Source organism: Vidua chalybeata, chromosome 20, assembly GCF_026979565.1.
Source record: "Vidua chalybeata isolate OUT-0048 chromosome 20, bVidCha1 merged haplotype, whole genome shotgun sequence".
In the NCBI taxonomy this organism is placed as follows: domain Eukaryota; kingdom Metazoa; phylum Chordata; class Aves; order Passeriformes; family Viduidae; genus Vidua; species Vidua chalybeata.
The window spans coordinates 10,406,607-10,427,376 of record NC_071549.1 but is presented as its reverse complement, the minus strand read 5'-3'; the positions used below and the strand labels follow the sequence as shown (position 1 = coordinate 10,427,376).

The following is a 20,770-nucleotide window of genomic DNA, read 5'->3' as shown; positions in this document are numbered from 1 at the left end:
TCACCACCTTCCCAAACTCTTTCTCCCCAGCCAAGGCTGAGAAATTTTTCACAGACATAGGCTGGATGTCTGTCTGTTGCCCAAGAGGACATTTGGGAGGACAGGTGTGCCCTTTAGTGGCACTGTGTGAGATGAGGAGAGCTTGTAACTGCATTGTAAATCACTTAGCTAAAATAAATGATTTATAGAAAACCAGAGTACAAGCCCAAGGAAGTACAGAAAATTACTGGTGGGGAAAAAAAAAATCCAAAAACTTCAAACAAGCAAATAAAAAAATCCCAAAGCCACAACCCAGAAAAGCAGTGGAGTCCTTTAGAGGATGAAACCTTATCTTTAAAAGTTCTTCTTCCTTCCTGCAACACCTTCTGTAATTCAGTGTTACAGATTTTCATCATCCCCGAGTTTATAACAGGGAATTGCAAGTCTGTAATTTCATCTCAGAGCTTGCCCAGGCCATGTCCAGTGGCACATGGGACCCAGCTGCCCCCACTCCTGCAGCCCCAGAACAGCAGCTCAGGGTGTGATGATGCTGGGGAATCAGCCCCAGCACAATATCCTTGTGCAATAAGTGCAAAATTTTAGGTGTGGCTGCACAGATTAAATGGAGGTGGAATAAATCATGCAAATCCTAATGGAAGTTGAAAGCAATTTGGTTGCACTTCAATAGGTTTCATCAGTCATCTCTCTTCTGAAGTGGAAATGCCGAGCCTGATGCGAATTAAAGTTTCTCCCTCCTCCCTCTCCCCTCTTTCCTCCAGCTTTTCAAAAGCCCTTTTGAAAACCTCTGAATACCTTTCTTGGCTGACCAGATTTTACCCTGCTCATACCTCTTTTAACCTAGTTCTCAACCAAGACAGTGACTCTAAATTTGGAGAAGTCATGGGCTCGATTTGCATCCAGACTTCCTGCCTTGGCCCTTCCTGGTCTCCCTACAAAAGGGAGATGAGGCACGGCCAGGGATTGATGTGGAAGAGCTGCTGAGATATTTGGCTCTTTAGGGCCAGCACTTCCAGTGGTCACTTTTCCACTTCAGCATCAGCTGTCAGCCAGGGCAGGGAGGGGGAAAGCAACAGTTTTCCAAAAGGAGAAGCTGCCTCTGGCCAAAACCAAGGAGTTCTGCTCCATGCAGGCTGCCCGTGTCCCCCTCCCTGGTGTGTGTGCTCTCTCTGAGTTGCCAGCGTGTATTAAAGCACAACTCTCCCTCTTTGTCTTGCAGGTAGAGGATGCCATGCTGATGTTTGACAAGACGACCAACAGGCATAGAGGTAAGAGGGACTGGGAGCTCTGACCTCTCAGTGTGTGGCAGCTTCTGCATGGGGGAGCAAAACCCAGATTCAGTGAGATGAGCCAGTGGCTAAATCCGTGGCACTCGATCCTCTGTGCTGCAGGTGGCAGAGGAGGGGCTGGTTGGCACGGAATGCCCCGTGCACGTGGATTTTCTTGCTAGCAGTGACTTTCCTGGTCAGTCCAATGACCGAAGTCAGGGATTGCAGTACCCTGGAAAGTTCAGCAGCAGCGAGCAAAAGACTTGCTCAGGGAGATGAGCTCTTCCAGCCAGGGAGGGTGTGTGAACAGGCAGTGCCCTTCCTTTTGTAACAGGGACCTGTTCAAAGCTCTTACTTAGGTTGAAAAGTTCAACCCGTGACAACTTCCTTTTAGATCCAGGGAATTTTCCACCCTTCTCCACGCAGTCACCCTTAAATGGGCCATAAAAACTCCTCTCCATTCAGGATCTCAGCAGGTTGTTTGCTGCATTTAAAAGCTGCCTGATGTGGAGCTTTGGTGCTGGGCACAAGGGCCCCATGGCCCTGTGGTCTGGGGGCAAGGAGAGCTGGGGGGCCCTGGTCCCAGCAAGGCAAGTACTCAGCAGGTTTGGCCTCTGACACGGGTGGAGGTGGTCTCCATTTGCTGAAATGTCCCAAATCCCGGGGCTGGGTTCCCAGCTGGCTGTGAGCTCTGTCCTGCCCATCAAGCTCACTGTGGTCTCCACTCCCTGTGCCTGCCCTGCCCGGGCTCTGCTGCCAGGGTGGGCAGGAGGCTCTGCAGGGACATTAGAGCAGAGCAGAGGTGTGTGAGCCCTTCCTGTGCTTCCTGCAGGATGCTTGTCTGCTGTTGCCAAGGTGACCCCTGCTCTGTCCCCGCTCTGTGCTGCTGTAAGCACTTCCCGAGGCGGGAGGGCACAGCGAGTGTTGGTGTGTGTGCTCTGCGAGTGCTGAGCTCTGCTCTGGCAGCCCTGCTTCAGCATTTCTGTGCTCTTTGGGGAGCCTGCAGCTTTGAGCCTGGGTAATGAGCCCCGCAGGATGCATTCCTTGCCCAAAAACATCTTTCCACTGACTTACCAGGAGTAAAGGTCTGCTAAAGATGAGGGCTGCAGGTCTGGGGGGCACCTTAGTTGCCATTAAACCTTTTGGGTTTTCCACAAAGAGCTTTTTTCCCACTATGTGTGTTGAAGATGAGAGGCAACAGGTCATCCTTTTTTTTTTTTTTTTCCCTGGGAATTCTGTGCATTTATTTAATTGGCTAATTTTTTTAATAGCTTGTTTTTCCTTACATGCAAGCCATGACATTTTGCTCCGCATTAGCATCCCAGTGTAAGCTCCTGGATGAGATCTAAGTGGGGAGGAACTAGAAGCCCCTAAGGACCAAAAGCAGGCTCCAAATGCCACTGGGGGGAGGTGATGTTACCCCACAACCTCCCCTGTGCTCCAGAGTCAGACTCTGCACCCGGGTCTGTCACTCTGGGGACAGGTTGGGCTGGAGTCACCCTCCTGGCGGAGAAAGGAGTTCTCTGGCACTCAGGAGACTCAGCTCTGTTTGGGAGGCTGTATCCCAGGGAACAGGCTTACCCATTGCTAGGTGAAGGGCAATGCTGCTTGTTTGCTGGGATTAGCCAAAATTCCTGTGAGCAGGGAAGCCTGGCCGGTGCTGAGGGGCTGCACAGCTGCCAAAGGACAGAGAGGGCTGAGCTCCGGGCCCTTGCCCTGCCAAGCACAGGTGGGAGGAAAAATCAAGTACAAAAGGCAGAGTAAGAGTCCTCTTCATCTTCACACTTGAATTTATCCAGCCTTTTGTGGCATTTTTTCCTGTTCTGCACAGGTAGCTAGTGCTAATCAGCCTAATGAACTGGCTCAGGGCTGTGGTGATGAAGTGAGTTCTGCCGCCTCGACCGCCGATAAAATCACCCCAGATTTTACAAATTGTGACACTCTTGATTGTGTTGGAAGCATGTTTAAAATGCAGTAGTGTGCAGCAACAGTGTTAATGGCAATTCTTAAAACCACTTGTGGGTTGCAATCTGTATCTTCAAATTAGCCACGGGAAAGAGAAATGGCAGATAAAATATCCGCTGTGGTTTGCTGCCGTTAGTCTCTGCCTGGAATAATCGTCGTGGGCACGGGAAGGGAAAAGGATTAAAATTCACTCCCTGCTGCTGGAAGGTGAGATAAATTTCCTTGCAAGAAAATTGAGAGGGTTTGTTGACATAATTCTGGCACGTGTGTGTTGCTCCTGTGTGTGAATTTGGGGAGTGTGTAACTCACCTGCACCAGCCCTGCTTGGTGGAAATGCAGGGATTGAGCCAGACAGAGGAAGAGGGGCTTTCAAAACTGCTCACCCTGGCTGGAAAACACCACCCAAAATCAAACTTCGTGCCTGGCATGGAGCACTTTGCCTCTGTGTTGGACTTGATCTGGGAGGTCTTTTCCAACCTTGATGATTCTAGGATTCTGTAACCTTAAAAATGCCATCAGGCCAGTCATGCTGTGCCTCTGCAGGAGTATTTTAATGTCCAGCTATTCCTGGATGTTCTCTAAGACTCAGCTCTTGCATTTCATGCTGATCTGCTCAGCCATAGTAAAGGCAGGCTACAAAATCTGTGTTTAATTGGAGTGGTTACTTTTTGGTGTATTGTAGGCAAGCCAATCCCTAGAATCACTGGGATGTCTCCTTCCAAGGGTTCTTCTGGTGTGACAGTGGGCACACAAAGAACCAGCACTTGATAAACAAATATCCCTGGGTCAGCTTGTTTAGGTGCCCTTTTCTTTTTTGGAAAGAAGGTGTTGGTGATCCTCTATTTCAGTACTACTGTATTTCTGCAGTCTTCTAAAAACCACACACAAAAGTTCTCCCAACATTCTGGCAGATCACTTCTGTCACTTTCTTCACTGCTTAAAATTTCATAGAGCTGAAAATTACTGGGTCAATCTTGAAAGGATTCAGTAATTGGAAAGAAAGGGAAAAAAAAAAGAGGGTGGTGTTATTTTGTTACCCTTGCAAAGTGCAGATAAAATCTAGAGTTCAGCATTAGTTATTGATCTTTGGGGGTGGAGGGAGCCTGGCAGGATGATGATGTCCTTCTAACTTCATTATGGAGAGGAGCTCCAGGAAGCATTTCGATGTGCTGAGGTGGGGCCATGCCCTTGGGCTGTGGAGAGGGTTTGTTGTTTGCAGCAAAGCTGAGCAAAAGCAGCGGACACAGCAGGAGGAGGAAGGCACAGTTAGATCATGGAGGGGTGCACGGGTGGGCTGTCCTGAGCTGATCCCAGTGTGAGGTAGAGGTATGCCAGGAGAGGGGGGTGCAGTGGGATGCCCTTGGTCCCAGCCCCGGTGATCCCTGCCCAGCCTGTGCTTGTTCCATGGGTGCCTGCAGCCTTCAGCCACTCCAGAAGCTGCCCAGGACCTGCATCACAGCAGCCCCATGTCTTGGACTCACAAAAAACCCGAGATTTTGAGCGAGTGAAACCCCCCAAGCTGTAATTGCACGTATGGAGTGTAATACTATATGTTTTTCAAAGCTCTCCAGCCCCCAGAGTTATTTTCACATCAATTAACCCTCTTGCACAGTTAAGGATGGCAGCAGAGAGAGGAGGGAAGTGACAACGTGTGATTTGGACTCCTTTAATCTCAAAACTAAACAAAACGCGAGGCAGGCTGTCTGTGGGATACAGACAATATTCTGGGTGTTAGGGGTTAAAACATCCCCAGGGATGGACGCTGGTTGTGTGGAGCTCTGCAGTCACTCAGGCTTTTACAGAGTTCTCCCTGCTCCCTGTGCTTGTGAGGAGGGTGCTCAGGCAGGGGCTGGGTGGCACCTGGGTGTGCCTGGGGCTGGAGGGTGGGTGAGCATCCCTTTGGCTCCCAGGCTCTTGCAGGGTGGGCACCAGGACACTGCTGGTACCCTCGTGTGACTCCGGTGTGCCCAAGGTTGGGGGTTTATCTAAACCCACGGAGCTCAGGCTGAAAGGTTGGTGCCCCCCCATCCCAGCAAAACCACAGCCCAGAGCACAAGGGCTCTGCCAGCCTTGCCACGGGCTCTGCTCTCGGGGAGGAAGGTGAGGGTCGAGCTCTGTCTGTGCCGTGTCCATCCAGCAGATTTCAGTGCACGGGAGTAAATGTGCAGGTGGAGGCAGTTGGCATAATGGTTGTGATTCTTGGGAGAGTCAGGAGTGACACTGTTAGAGAGATATTGGCCGTGCCTTGGCGAAGGAGGAGGTTTTTCTGAGGAGAAAAATAGCCTTTTGTGTTCTGTCCGGCTGCCAAAACCTCAGTTCTGGAGCTGATCTCTGAAGTTATAATTGACATTTTTATAGATGAGATATAACTGTAATTAAGTCACTGCAATTATTTGTTTATCGCCATCTCCCTCAAGTCAAGCAAGGTCATGTGCATTTAAAAATACATCCCCGGGCAGTTTTGAGAAAAGAGTAGTTAAAATATATAGAAATAATTGCCTAATTTGGTCATTTTGAGTGTAGCTTTTCTTGGCAGCATCCTGGCTATAGCACCAGGCATCCTTAGAAGTGCTTGGAGGGAGCCTTTCCTCAGCTCACAGATTGTGCTTTTTAGGAGGACAGGGCTGAGGGAGAGCTGCTGCAGCAGGTTTGACCCACAGATTTGGGGAAAGCATCCACAGGCATGGCGATGATGCTTTTTTAAAACATAAAGTGCTTTAAGGGCTCTGGATGAAAAGTGTGACATAAGCTATAAATGGAGGCAGTGTTATTGTTATTGCTTTCCGAGATGAGACGGGCTTTTATTCCCCTGTCAGCTGTATCACTTCTCAAATGGGGCTCCAGAGAGTGCGGTTGTTCTGCGGGAAGCGCTGGCTCCACTCCGCTCCCTCCCCTGAAATCCATCCATCCCGGGGCCCTGGGGCTGCCAACTGAGAGATTTAACCCTTGGTGACAGAGCTGAGGAGTGTTTCTCTTCTCCAGGGGATCAGGGGAGCAGGAGCTGCACCCAGGGGGTTTGGAGAGATTTTTAAGCAAATATTTGCTTCTAAACTTCACGTGAGGGCTGCGAGGATTCATTAGTTAATATTATTTACCATTTACACACCTATCAGTGAACGCCATCAGTCACACCTGTCTGTTTGGATTGCAGCAGTGACATGTGCCATGTTAATATTTTATATGTGTGTGTTTTTAATATTACATTCCTGCTTATAAATATTCATTTCCTAAACACATTAACGGCTGCAACGCTGCAGAGCAGCCCTGACATCTCTGCTCCGTGTCACCAGTTCTCCTCCAGGCTGGGGGATCCAAAGTGGGAGCCAGCATGAGGAGAGCTGCTCTGCTTCCAGAGCTGGGGGCCACTTCCCAGTATTCCCATTTGGCACCAGTTTGTCCCCCTTAGGCTCCCATCAGGTGGTGGGGACTGTGAGTGTCCCTCTGGGGCAGTGCCGTGCCCGTGCCTCGCCCAGCTCTGCCCTGCTCCCCACTCGGGTGTTAATAAACACAAAACAAAAAGGAAAAGCTGCCAATTCTTGGATCCATCTCCCTTGTCTTTTAATTTCCTGGCTGGTGCCTGTCGCTGCTGCGTGGGGGCACCTGACGTGAAGTGTAAAATGAACAGAGCCAGGCCAGCGCCAGCCCGGAGCGGCAGATCAGGCTCCTGGCCACGCTCTTCCAGGCGGTCACGGCACGTCTCGGGTGCTTACAGCCACCCTGGCCTCACGCTGGATAATGCCACCTGAGGCTCGGAGTAATTGCCCAGCTCTGTACTGTCTGTCAGACCTCACTGCTTAATTTTGTACCCGTAATGAGGATTCCATCCAGGGGAGGAGACGAGCGAGCAGCTGCCCTGGCTGGGATGCGCCCAAGGAAGAGATGTCTGTGGATGCTTGCTCTGAACAAGGGGAGAGGCTCCACTTGCAGCAAGTTTGTGCAAGGTTCTTCAGGAAGCATGAAGTGAGGCTTGTGCAAATATTTCTATTTATTATTTTGGTCTACATGATGATCATAGTTCTATCACACTTGCAGGGGGTGAGCTTGTGTTAGAGACACCACATCGTGTGCCCGGCTGAGGCTGCCTCGAGGAGTGAGGTCATTTAGTACGAGCTCAGTTTGCCTTCTCACTGTCACTGCCACTGCCAGCTTGAGTGACAGAGAAATTAGCACAAATCCTGGTGGTCGCTGAGCAGAAAGAAACCCTAAAAGCCACGAGTAAGTTCTTGCTTATGAATCTCCCCAGCTGACGAAACCCAGCCCCTTTTGCTTCCCGAATGCAGGAGCCAAGTGATTAGCAGGGAGCACTCTGAGCCTTGTGGGACTGTTTGGAAATGTTAATTGAGGAAAGGCCAGAAACGGGAGGAGAGCAAAATGCAACATTTCCATAGACGGGCGGTCTGCATACAACAGGCAGAATTAAAATCAGCGTGGTGACCTTGAGAGAAGAGGCAGCTCCTCGCAGCGTGCCCAAAAATGTGATGTGGAATCAGGGAGAGAGGCTGCCTCGCTCGCTCCCTGGTGTGTTGGCTCCTTCTCCCCGTGGATCACAGGGAGCAGACTGGGCAAGTCCTCCCCAGTGTGCACTGAGAGAGCTTTTGTTTTGCACACACCGGTGCTTTCTGTGGGTTGGGATTGATAATGGATCTTTTGGAGCCCTTGCAGGGAAGGTGAGGAGGGTGCTGCAGAAAAGGGGCTGCTTTTGTCACCCCACAGTGAGTGACCTCTGTCAGCTGTGCCCAGGCCCGGTGCTGCTGAAGCCTTCCATTGCACAAGGTCATTGCCATATGTAGAAGCCTCCTGGTGATCTGTTTAAACAGATAACACTTCCCCCATCCCCTAAATCTCGAGATTCAGCAGAAACAGAGGTTACACGGATAATGCTGGTAACAAAGCTTTTGCCCCTGAGCCTCCGTCAGAGCAGGCTCCACCACTTGCTCTCCCCGTCCTCACATCCCTGGTGTGGTTCTGTTTCTGGACATTTAAGTGTTGGGAATGTGAGGGGGATGCTGATCCAAGCTGTAGGTGCACCTGGGCAGGTACCTGAACACGTGCTCAGGTGTGTGCTGTTGCTCCCAGGGCTGTTTGTGCAAGGCAAAAGCTCCAAGTGACTCTGCTGCTGAAGGAGGACTTGTCAGGGGGGTGGAAATGGAAGATTTCTTTAATTAGTTTGATTAAATGTCCTGGCATGGGGCGATTTTTGCTTATCCTGTATGTTTTTTGTATATATAAGCTGAAGTAAGAACATCTGGCACTTTTTTCACTGGATCCGATAGAATAAGTTGAAAAATGGCTTCTTTCAGAAAACTGCAGGTTGGCACATTTGGGTTGTGGGTTTTATCTTTTTTAATTTACTGAGTGTTTTCTGGACCAGAAAACTACCTTCAGCCAGAGTAGTAATTCACAGATTGCTCCCTATTTTAAAACACCTTCCCACTTCTAAGAGCTTCCTGAGTTCTCCGCTCTGGGAGGAGATCAGGAGTGAACAGATCCAGTGCCATTAACCCCCCTCAGCCCTCCTGTGAGTGATTGCAGACCCCTCTGCAGCTGTGAGGGAATGGAGTTCCCCGTTGTCCCGGTGAATCCCAGGTCAGATGTGGCAGTGGGAACGCTGGGCGTGGATCCAGGCCGGCTCCGTGGCTCACACTTGGACCACAGAATCCTCTCTCCATATTTACTCTCACTGGGACCATTGCCAGCCCCAGTGCAGGTCAGGTGGGAGTTGAGAGGTTGACTTCAGTCACAGCAGGGCCCTGGTGATGAAATCTTACCCCTTGCAGGAGTCACACATGAACACACGTGTGTTCCACACGTGTTCCACGGAGCACTGGAAATTAGGGCAGGATCCGTAGGGAGAAGCCTGGCAGGAGAATTTGCTTCCTTCTGGCAACAAATATTCCCCTGTCAGCACACAGGGAGTTCAGATGAGCTAAAATCACTTTAAGTCTTGGTGGGGGCTTGGCTCTTGCCATTTCTGTTCCTGTTCTAGCAGCTCTGTTCCTCCTCACCCTAAACCCAAGCTGATAAAGAGGTAAAAATGCTTGCTTTCATGCTGCCTGGATGCAATTGCAGGAAAACAAATCAGATTAGGGAAGTGTGGCATTTGTTTCCCATTCTCCCGCTCCTGGTGCTGTCCCACGAGTTTTCCCCTGGCCCTTTGGCCTCATTCTGCTGCTTCCCTGACAGGGCAGGAGCACAGAGCTTGTTCCATACCTGCCCCTGTGGCTCAGGAGGCTTTGGGAGCAGCAGGAGGGTGCTGGGAGCTGGAGATGGGCTGCAAACCTGCCTGGCTGCCCGGGGAAGGAGCAGCTGCAGAGGGAAGATGGGAGCAGCTGTGGGTATGAAATTAGTCATTCTATGAAGAAATGGGTTTGATAAATAATAAAACAGTGGTATTAACAACAGATGCTTTCCAGGTCAGATGACTTTGATAAAAGCACCCAACAGCCGTGGGTAATGGTATGAAAAATATGTATCTATATTTATAGATCTATTTATATGAAAAGGCATATAAATAAGTGTGTGTGTATATGCTCTCTGTAAATGTACCTGACATTTTATTTCTGGTTTAAGATGACAGTGGAAGTGTTGCTGCTCCCGTTCTTCACAGGCTTTTGAGACTTGTCAAGAAAACCTGAAATTTGATCAATTCCCTGAACCCAGAGCTCCCTCCCCTCCTCTCCACAGCACAGGCTCCATTTGTTTTTATATTCATACCTCTTCATTTTGATAACTGTTTTGATTTGTAAAATACTATGCCTTATACAATGTTTCCTTTATGATGATGTAGTGTGCTCTTCTTATCTTTCACCTTAAATCTTTGATAAGAGCATTTTAAAAATGAAATTGCTACCTGGCACCATTACACACTCCTGGCTGCCTGCCAGCAAAGAGGGAGCTGCTGGAGGAGAGAGGAGAGGGGAGAGGCTCTGGAGAGGCTTCCCGAGGAGTGCAGGAGCTGGGTTGGGGTGGAGGAGGCTGAGGAAGGGGAGGAAGCAGGGCAGGGCTGACCCCTGCCCACCACAGCTTTGCAGGGTGGAGGTGCTGCCAGGGTCAGTGCCAGGCCTGTTCCTGCCATGCCAGCGGTCTCTGACATCCCCCTCTTGTCCCTTCTGAGTTCTGCATTGCTCCCATGGCTGTCCTCACACCCACGCTGGGGCAGAGGGAGCCTGGCGGGGTCACTTTATTTTCCCCTCACAGCTGTCAGACTGAGCTTTGGCAGTGTGATGTTTTGGTAGGGTAACCCAGCACTGCTGGAGTTTCCAGCACGTCCAAGTAATGGAAATGGTTTTGGGTAACTGCTGGTGGTGTCCAAGTAAGGGAAATGTTTTTGGATAACCGCTGGTGGTGCCACGAAATGTGATTTATCGGGGGAGGCATCAGCAGTGGGAATATCAGTAAATAGAACTGTCTGACGTGGCAGGTCATTTTTATTTTAATGTGGTAGATTTAATGAACTCTGGTTGTTATAATTCATGCAGTGGTGGAATGCATCCATCCCCTCCTGATGACATTGGTTGCTGCTCTGTCCTTCGTTAGTGCCGTTAGTATGGCAGAACTCCCTCCCTTGCATTCCCCAAGTGCCAGGGCTTGGCTGACAAATTGTTGCCTTTCCCATTCAATACTGTTAGCAATAAACGTAGCCGAAAACTTCCCCAAGTAGTTCAGGCGTTATAAATTATTATTATTATTTATGGAATCTCCTGGAAGGGTGTTTGCAGAGGCTGGTTGGGTGTTCCCCAGGTGCTGGGCACGTGGCTGTGGCCATTCCTGCCCTGACGCCCTGCTGGGACTTTGTGGGGTTGGAGAGCATCGAGGTCAGAGCCAAGAGCTCCCCACATCTGCTGTCAGGTGATTTAATAGCATTTGTGTCCAGCCTAACCCAATCTATCTCACCTCGCTGAGAAGGAAAAAAAAAAAAAAAAAAAATAATCCTGCATCAAAATTACTGCTTTTGGAACTGTCTTGTCTCTTTTGAGTAGGAACTGGAGACAACTAGACAAGCTTCAATGGAAGCGAATAAAGAAACGTTACTTTGTGAACACAATCTTCTGGTACCAGTCACTTCTCAACAGCCATTCAATCAAAATGCTAATGGCAAAGGCAACAAGGGAGCGAGGTTATTGTAATCCTAATTGATAGGCTGCAGGGATGGGGTTTGATAAGTGCTGTTGAAGAGATGTTTTTGAAATATGATTCCCTTTAATTACAATGATACTAATAAAAACTGAACAAATGATTTAATGATAGTTTTCTAGGTAACAGCCCAAAGATTTTTGTTCCAGTTATTTTGGAAGTTGTTGGGTTTTTTTTCTTTTTTAAACCAGAAATTATGGAAATCACCTTAAAAATAAAGCCGTAGTGGCAGGTAGTGACTTTATCTCGACTTGCGTGGCTACTTTGCATCAGAATTAATACTGTCACATCTGAAGCTCTTGAATAAGAAATCCAGTCATTTATTTATACAATAGACTTTGCTGAAAGCCCACAGTGAAGCCCCATTGCATGTAGGAATGCATTTCATATCTAATGCTTATAATAATTAGGATCAATTATGCCAGCGAGGATTTGAAAATACATTTTGAGGGAGGGGCTGAAGGGGATTCACGGGGGTTTTGCAGCACATCAGGAGCACGGGTTGGATGGTGTGATTGGAGATCATTGGCATTCAGTAACAGAAAGCTCCAAACTTTCCCAGGGCAGCAGCATTTTCCGTGTCCCCTGGCGGGTGGGAGAGCTGTGCCAATGCTCCGTGCTCTGTGACTTGCATCTTGCCTCTGGAAATAGGAGCACAAACAGGAAGGGGAGATCTGTCACTGACAGGCAGCCTCTGTCTCAGCTAATTTTTGATGATTTAATTGATAGCAAAACAAATAATTTTTTCGGGGGGGGGGTGTGTTTTGCTGTTGTTGGCGTGGGCAGGGGCTCCTGGGACGGGGAGGATGCTCTCTGCTGCCTTTCAATTTGTCAAGCTCTCTCTCAAAGATCTGCCAGAGAAGAAAGGGTAATTAATAGGCTTGAAGTCATTTCCGATGTGTCAGTATTTCTGCCTTGCTTCCAAGTGATAATGTTCGCTGGCTCGAGGCCTCCGGGGAGCCTTCCATCTTATTAACTTGTCTAGGAGAAACAGTGAGTGGGGACAGCTTGGGCCAGTGGGTGACATGAAATAAGGATTTGTGCTGCAGCGAGCTGTAAACACGGGGGCCAGTTGAGTAAAAAGTGGAAAGGGGAAAAAAAAAAAAAAAAGGAAGAAAAATATATTAAAAAGGCCACTGGTCACAAGTGCAGCTGATGGAGGGGGGGATGTGCTTTATTCAGGGCAGCCTGTCCTCAGCGCGTAGAGCTGGAGCTGATCTTGTGCTGTGTCACCCATGGCCAACTTCAGCAGGACCAAAACTGGGTCCTGGTTCTGTCTGGGTCCCTCTGAGTCATCTGTGGTCCAGCATGTGTCCTCTGCTGCTGAAAAACCTCGTGTCAGATGGGCTGTGGGGGTGTTCCATTTTAACCAGAGGTGAACACGGAGACCTGGGGCTGTCCCGTGCGCTGGGTCCCATCCTGCTGAGCTGCTGGCCCTGCAGGGCCAGGCACACAACCCGAGCAGCTCAGAGCCACCAGTGGCTCAGGCTGAGGCGCTGGAAGGGCCCTGTTTGCCAGCAGCCCTCGGGCTGGCTCTGTGTGCTCGTGGCTCTGCTCTCTGCCAAGGCACTTGGCAGTTCCGTGGCGTTTCTCAATTGCGTTTGGGAATTTCACTCTCAGCCTGGGGACACTCGGGGGTGAGGGCGCCTTTGCTCTCAGGAGAACCTCAGGGACTGGGTAATCCTGCATCCCCTACAGAGCCTGGGGCACTCTGGCACTTGCACAACAGCCCAGGAGCTGTGCAGCAGCGACGAGGTCCCTGGTGTCACCCTGGTGGGGGAGCAGTGCTGTGCCTCGGGGTCGGAGTGCAGAGAGCAGGGAGGGACCCCCTTGTTGTCCCATGTACTTCAAAACCTGCTCTGGGAGCTCCTCGAGTTGTCCCTCACCTGGGGAAGTGTCTGGGGAGGGGGCTGCCCTTGCTGCAGGAGGGCTCAGAGCCCGCAGTGGGCACTGCCCCAGCGAGGTCCTTCACTGCCCGCTCTGCCCAGAGCAGAAAGCACCTGCCTGCAGCTGGATCTGGGCTGGGGGTGCTGGCTTCCCAGTTGCCTTTGGCTTCAGTGTCAGGAAGACAGGCTGGAAGGAGGGACAGAGGGGCCGGGGCAGAGCGAGGAGGGGGTGTCTGGGGCCGTGTGGGTGCAGCTGAGCCCAGCCCAGCCCAGCCGAGCGCGCTGCGCCCGCCAGGCTCTGACCTTCACGGCAGATGTGCCCTTACATCAGGGGGTGCTGCATCTACACTTCAACCTGCTTTGCTTTTTCTTGGCTTGGTTTTAAGTTCTCCTCCACTGCTCAAGTGTGAGAGTGGCTTCAGGAGCCGTTCAGGGGGACCCAGTGGGGACAGCACCGGTCCCCACGGACGAGCTGTTCCCTGGGACTGTTCCTTTGAGGTGGTTTGAAGTGGCAGACCTCGGTGTTTTGGGTCACTGGGAAGGAACAGGATGTCTTTCACATATTGACAGGTTTTTGTTCCTTCTCTTTTCTTTCCTGATCTCTCTGCTGTTGGTCAAGCTCACTTCTCCTGTTCCAGAGAAGTTATTTTTGCCAAACATCTCTGACTGCCTCTTGGCAAAGTGTGAGGTGGCCACAGTGAAGAAAGCAAGGAAGCCACCTCAAAGCTCTTCAGTGATTAAGCCACTTAACTGGCAAGTTCTTCCCTTCCACTGCTGAGCATGTCTCTGCCCAGTGGAGTCCCCCTTGCAAGCACTTATTAGGGAAGCTCTGGTATAATCTAATTAAAATTTGGTTTAATATTCTGTGAAAATGAAAACTGAATCCTCCCTGCTCAAAAGAATGACCGTGCATGTATTAGTCCTCTGTTTTGTTGTTGTTGTTGTTGGCTTATTCAAATATTAGCACTGCCTGCACGCTCAAAATGATGGTTTGTGTCCATTAACAGGGCTTAATTCCCAAATTTAATGATGAGTGATACGCAGGAGTTGGTGAAAGCTGCTTGCTGGATATTTTTTATTATGTTTTTTATGCTAATGTTCCTTCCTGGAGGTAAATAAGAGGAGGGGATGCTGGGCAATATTATTACTGTGAAATTAAAATAAAGTCTCATTATTTGAGGATGGAATTTAGTGGCTGAAGGTTTGCTCTTCATCTGCAGCTTCATTCTGAATTCTTTCAGCTAATTACCTGCTGATTAGTTGAGGACAGGCATTGCTCACCTTGGCCTTGAGCATCAGGTTATCTCCTGGACAGGGTGTTGGGGTGGATGTATTTGGTACATGTGAAGAAGGTACTGACCTCCAGAAAATAGGCAACAGCAACTTCCCTGCATTTTCTGGTGAGACTTAACTCTTCTTTAAGGAAAAGCTTTTTTGGGAGGAAAAAAAAATATTGAATTTAAAGCTGGATTTTAGTTAAAAAACACCCAAACCTTTTATTCTTGCATTGAAGGTGGGAAAATTACCAGAATGTCAGAAAACCTCCAACTATCTGAATGTTTTCTTCCCTTTCCCCACCTGTCTTTCTGAATTTGATTTTAAACGTGGAAATATCTCTGTTGCTATCTGTTGAAGGCTCCCATCAGTGACCAGCAGAAAGGCTGCTCTGGTGTGTGTCTCCTGTGGGCAGAAGATAAATTTAAAAAGCACCGTGTTTATCTGGACAGAGCAGGGTGGGAGGCAGGAGCCACGGGGATGGATCACCAGAAACTTCCTCGGCACAGGGAGCCGGGATGGGAGGATCTGCCAGGAAAACGTGTCAGGAAAATCCCCTCAGAGCAGATGTGGGGATTGCAAAGTCTCTGAGTGATAGCCAAGGCGCTTTGCCAGCTCGGGCAGGGCAGGCAAAGCCAGCACACCCCTTCCCCCAGACCCTGCTCCCTCCTCCTCCTCCTCCTCGAGGCTGTGCCAGGCTGGAGGGGCTGTAACCAGTGCTCTGTTGTGGTGGCAGCTCGGGAAACAAGGGCTGTGTGGAGTGTTGGGAAGGAGAGCCCTTATTCTTGAGCCTTTAAAGGGAAGGTGCTCAAAACCACAGCGAGGCTTGGCAGGGAGAGCAGCCTGGCTGCACCCGGGCTCAGTGTGGCAACCACGGGGCTATGGTGTGTCCACCCTCTGTGTGAGAGCACGGAGCCAGCCAGCAAAGAGCCCACAAAGGCTGGGCTCAGTGTGCTCATGCCACTGGGGCTTGTGCCATGAAGCCCCGGGTTTGCCCAGCCCTCGTGCTGGTGCTCTGCCCACAGGTGACCACTGCGCCCTTGGACTGACCAGACTGGCTGATGGGGTCAGGCAGGGTCTGCCTGGCTGGGGCTGACATCAGCTGGGGTTGGGTGAGTGTTGAAATAATCAAAAGAGCCCACAGCTGGTTTCATATCAATTTCCTGGCTCAGGCAGCTGGCCACAGATGATGTTGGCACTTGGCACGAGTGTTGCCGGCCGGAGCAGTGGCCGTGCAGGCACCTCTGGGGGGCTGCTTTATGTCCCTGTGCACTCCGGGGCAAAGGATAAATCTCCCATCCTAGGATGGATGGGTGGAACGTGGTGTCAGCCCCACCAGGCTGACAGTGACATCATGAAGCAGATCCAAACGTGAGGTCTTTAAAGCCGTGTCTTGGATGTGTCATATCACAAGGGCTTTTCTGTGCCTGCTGATACCGATCAGCCGCACGTTATCTGTGCTTCCTCGCCTGTACATTTCTTACAAGCTGATAAACTTGGAGCTGGGTGAGAACCAAGAGTGCCACGTCTGGAGCAGGGCTGGAATAGCTGCCCCGGGGCTGATAGAGGGGTGATAACAGGGCCTGCTGTTCCAGAGGATTCTCAGCACCTCTGCTCCAGGTCCCCTGTCCAGGTGGGCTCCAGGTGCTGCAGTGATCCTGCCAGCCCTGCCCGTGCTCCACAGCCAGGTAGGCCAGCAGAAACAGATAAATACCAGAGAGCATCAGTCTTTCAGGAGTGGGATGCCTCACTTCACTTGGCATTTCAATCTCTTCCAGCGCTAGGTTGGAATAAGCACTTTTTTAGTGTGTGGTGATTTATTTTGTTAAAAACCAAAGCATTATTCATAATTATGCAGTTTTATGAGAGTATCCGTAGCAGTGTTCTTCCTGTGGTTGGCTGTGGGAGCTGGAATAATATTTGAACAAGAGCCCTGGGGAAAGGACACGCTCACATTCGGCGCGGGGCTCAGCCTATTGAACTGGTGTATAATTACCTCTACTCAGCACCACTGCTCCAGTTATCAGCCAGCGTCAGGGGGAAGGCCAGAGCCTCAGAATGACACAGATTGTTAGAGAACATCAAACTTTTTTAATACAGTTAATGATCCTCAGCTATAAATAGCCCGTTCCCGGTGACTGGCACTGAGGGTTTGTGCTGAGCTGCACGGTGCTGTAGTTTGTTGGGTTTTCTTTTCTCCTTCCACAGATACTGTAGGTCCTTCCACCCAAATGCTTTACAAACAGGGTGAATCAACCCTTTCTGGGTCGGGAGGTGAAGGTCCTGCCAAGCAGGAATATGAGGCCTGGCAGCTTCATCCTCTGGTCCTTTTGACTCTTGCTCCCCAGAATGGAGTTGGCTCCTCTGGGGCTCCCCACCTCTCTCTGCCACCAAATAATCCTCTGGGAATGGATTGGGATGTCTCACTGGGATGGTGAGACAAGCAGCTTTCTTGTACACTGTGCCCCAAAATTTCCTTTGTCCTCTCCCCAGTTAAATACGACTGTAGGTTCGTGGAGGAGACTTTGGTGATGGGACTGTCTGACTTTGGTGGCAGCTGCAGCCCAAGAGCTCGAAACAAGAAGGGCTTGGTCCAAAGGAGCCCTTGTCCTGGCAGTGCCCCGCTCTGACCCACTAAATCCCTGAGCCAGTGTAAATCTGCCGGGGGAGCTGTCCGCAGGAAGCCTGGCCAGAGCATTTCTCTGTGTCACGAGCAGTGACTGGGAGTGCACAGATCCCTGTAGGTTGCTTTACCCTTTACAAGATGGGATTTGAACCAGCCAGGAAGTCTGAGAGAGGCACGTAAAAGCCTGGAGCGCGCAGACACGCCGAGCCGGTCGCTGGAGGCAGCGAGTGAGGCCGGGACGGGGCATCAGGCTGAGCTCTAGAGGGTTTCTAGTCAGCAGCACTGCTGACTATCCCGGCAAAATAATGCCAAAACCCCCCAGAACCCTGAACTGCCTCCTGAACTTGAGCGCAGCGGAGGAGCGGCCGCGTTTCCCGCTGCCCAGGGGCCGCGGTGAGTTCTGCCACAGCTTTGTTCTGCAGAGCCTGCAGGGACCACGGGAAAAGGTCATCGCACAAACACTGCTCCTCCACAGAGAGCTCTTTGTCTGCTCTGAAAGCGGGCGAGCAAAGGGGATTCTCATGGAATGCCTCCCCCCAGCCTGCCCCACGTGTTCCAGGCTCGGTCCCTGCTGGATCCGCGCGGCTTCGGCTGCTTTTTGGAGTCTGGCTTTGCTCTGGCACCTGGGGATGAGCCCGGGCACGGAGCTGGAGGCCTGGGCGCTGTGAGAGCACCCCGGGGAATGCTCAGGGTGTGTAATTAGTTCCCCGTTTCCCCTGCTGTGACTGCTGCTCCTGGCGCTTTTGTTTTTAAGGATAAAGATTTCAGCGTTTTCCCGGATGGTTTGAACAAAGGTTGAGCGCGGGGTGGGTGAGGGGGGGGGGGAATCCATAAAACAATGTCGCCAAAACACAGGGAGGAGAGGGAAGCTTTAATAAAGCTTTGGCGGGCCTGTGCACCTGGGATTCGGGCTGGGATGGACTCGAGCAGGAAGGAGGCACTGCAGAAGGTCACCTCTGAAGGTGGCAGATGACAGAGCAGCGTGGCTGCGCTTTCGGGGGGAGCTTTGGCAGGAGCCCATCCATCCGCGGGGGTTTGTTCATCCCGTCCTGCAGCGTGTGATCCCCTGGCATCCTGGGGCTGGGCACAGCTGAGGAAGGTGCTTGGGTGGGACAGGGATAGATGAAGGGGACAAAATTTCAAAGGAGCCATTCACAGCAGGGAGGGCTGTAGCTGTCACAGGAAGTCAGAAGACAGCGGAGAGGCACTCAGTGATAACAAATCATGGATTTTGGATGGCTCAGCAGAGAAAGTCCCTCTCTTCTTACCTCATCAGTCTGTGTATGGTCTTGAAAAGTGGCTGCAGAAGAAGGGAAGCACCTGCTGTACCTGAGGAGTATCAGGAAGCCTATTTTAGATCTGATACTTTAAAATTTAGATGTCATTATTAGCAAAGGGCTCTGGGTTTTGTGCTTGTCTTAGCCTTGTTTTCCTTCTCCTTTCCCAGCAGATCCCTTTTACAGAGCTGCTCTGCTCTGTGTGGTCCCTATTAAAAGTTTCCTTTCCCAGGGTGATTCTGCTCCTTTGTTGCATCTGGTTCTTGAAAACTTTGTACTATCAAACAGCAAAACTGCTTTTATTGATGCAGCAAAGAACAATGGGATTTCTCCAACAGTGCTCCCAAAATACACTCGTGGCCTTTTTTTTTTTTTTTTTTTTTTTTATTGCTGGCTTCCAGCAGTGGAAAAAAATGATTAAGATCTGTTAGGTTTACTCTGGTCACTTCAGTGGGAGATTGGTAATATCAACAAACGACTCCATAAATGGATTATCTCCCGTGCTCTGGCTGTGCTGCTGCCCTGCCCGTGCTCCTTGGGCGAGGCAGGCACTGGGAGAGCAGAGGCATCCTCAGTTTCCTGGAGGGTTGGGCAGAGCTGTGGGTGCTGGGCTCGTGTGGGGAGGGTGATGGGGCAGGGTGGACTGGGGCTGTGCCCCGAGCCCTGCGCGGCTCCTCGGGGTCACCTCCTCCCTGTGCTCGGGGAGCAGGGGGGACAGCACAGACAGGGACCCGCTTCCCAGAACGTCTCGGTGCTGGATTCAGGTTTTCCATGTGAACAGGGGTCGGGATAAGTGTGTCCACCACATAAAAAAGAAATTATGCCGTGTTAAAAATTCGATATACGCATTGTAAGGGCCGCTGTCAGCCTTTGCCCCTGGACGTGTGTAAAATCTGATCACTCCTGACTATCTGGAGCTACTACTGTAGAAGCAAATCTGTTTGCCCTGTTTCAGGGGAGGAGTGTGGAGCTTGGGATGGGTGCTGGGGCCAGGAGCATCTCTGGCGTTAATGAGGAGATTCTGTGACAGCCACGAGGCAGTGGCTGGGGGTCTGAGCAGCCTGCTCTAGTGAAGGTGTTGCTGCCCTTGGCAGGAGGTTGGAATGGGACGAGCTTCAAGGTCCCCCCCAACCCATTCTGTGGTTCTGTGTTACCTCACTTCACCTGTGGGCCTGAACAAAAGTCAGGTATCAAGCTTTCATTGGAAAGAGTGTTTTCCCCCACCTCGTGTACTTCTATCAGAGCTTTCCTGGGAGCACACACCCCAGCAGTTTGAACTTTTTTTGTTGCTCTCAGCCCATGCTCACGGGGGAAAGCTGGGGCAGCATTTGCAGGGATGTTTGAAGCTCTATCTCACAGCCTCAGTGGTGGTGGGAGCTGCAGCGGGCTGGCCTCTCCCTGGTGGTGGGAGCTGGTTTCCAGGAATAGCTGAGCAAATACTTTGCTCTTTACATGTGTATCCAGAGGAACGAGTGGTGTGTGCATTCAAAGCATCTGTGCTGGCCAGGCTCTCTGCCTCACAGCAGTCTGCATTGTTTGCTTAGGCAAATACTGATGGGGTGCGTGAGCAGCAGGGATGGACTCCTGGCCAAGGATATTAATAATGTCCAGGAATGTTGTGTGCTGCCTCAAGTTTTAGCCCGGAGGGCTCACACTGCACAGCTCAAAGGGATTAGCTTAACCTGAGGCTAAGCTGCTCATTTTTGCTGGTATTTCCCTTGACCCTAGTCAATTATTTCAATTCCTTGAATAGTTTTTTTGTTGTTTGGTGCCTGGTTTGTTGTTCCTTTGCATTGTGATATGTGGAGTCAGCAGGGCAACAGAGAGTCTGTGCTCTCCTTCCCAGGCAGGGCTGGCAGTGCCTTGGGGTGCAGCCCAGGGAGGGCAAGACCCATGCAGGCTGCAGGGAAGCGTGCCAGCGGGTTGTGGCATTTCACCTGGGGAGGGATGCAAATCCAGCAGCTGAAGCACAGTGAGGAAAAGCATTAATGAAGATGGGGGGGCTTTCTCTGCTCCACTGGGGGGTGCACCTGTAGAATGTGCCCCGATGTCCTCGTTCACCTGAGTGAATTTGGGTTGGTGCCTCCCTGCCACGACGCCAGGGCTGCACCAGTCTCACACTGGCAGCGCCAGTGGGGAGGGGGTGTCCCTGCTGGATGGAGCCCCACGCTGGGGGCTCTGCCTGGGGACTGCAGTGACAGCTGCCAGCAGCTCCCCCAGCCCGTGGTGGAGCCTTTCACCTGCCCATTTATCTTGGCTGGTGCTCGTGTGTTAGTGAGAGCAGGACACCTGCCTGCTCCCAGCAAAGTGCCCTTCCCTCTGCCTTCCGTGCTCTGCAGTGTG

The 20,770-nt window shown here is 51.0% G+C and overlaps 1 protein-coding gene across 15 annotated transcripts in view; it reads left to right on the top strand.

The window, feature by feature from the left end:
- Nucleotides 1-20,770, top strand: part of MSI2 (musashi RNA binding protein 2) — a 203,733-nt gene that overhangs the window by 124,809 nt on the left and 58,154 nt on the right. For all 15 annotated transcript variants that reach the window (XM_053961228.1, XM_053961225.1, XM_053961233.1 and 12 more), the window contains one exon: nt 1,217-1,265. In XM_053961228.1, the coding sequence (XP_053817203.1) occupies nt 1,217-1,265 (49 nt within the window). The remainder of the gene's footprint in view (nt 1-1,216; nt 1,266-20,770) is intronic.